Consider the following 302-nt stretch of genomic DNA (forward strand, 5'->3'; position numbering starts at 1 on the left):
TAGGCAGCACACCCCCCCCCGCCCCCGGGTCAGGAGGGCACTAGCCCAGCCAGCCCTGCTCGCAGCCATGCCCGGGACCCAGCCTGACTGTCTGCCTTCCTCCCCAGGGTCTGGACGACTACGGGGCGCGGGCCGTGAGCAGGTGAGGGGCTCGAGTTGTGCTGGGGAACTGGGGGCAGGGGGGCTGGCCCCTCCGTGGGGCCATGGGGCCTCTCGGGTCAGGGAAGCAGGGCCCGGGGGCCCATGTTCTGTCCCCCATCAGACCCTTAGGGCAGGACGCCCTGCCCCGAGGCTCCTGCCTG

At 72.8% G+C, this 302-nt stretch overlaps 1 protein-coding gene across 1 annotated transcript in view; it reads left to right on the forward strand.

Moving 5' to 3' along the window:
• BAIAP2 (BAI1-associated protein 2) overlaps window positions 1-302 on the forward strand; it is a 38,524-nt gene that overhangs the window by 37,468 nt on the left and 754 nt on the right. Inside the window, 1 exon segment of the mRNA XM_014528387.1 lies at window positions 108-142. Within this exon segment, the coding sequence (XP_014383873.1) occupies window positions 108-142 (35 nt within the window).

Source organism: Myotis brandtii, unplaced genomic scaffold (assembly GCF_000412655.1).
Source record: "Myotis brandtii unplaced genomic scaffold, ASM41265v1 scaffold632, whole genome shotgun sequence".
NCBI lineage: Eukaryota > Metazoa > Chordata > Mammalia > Chiroptera > Vespertilionidae > Myotis > Myotis brandtii.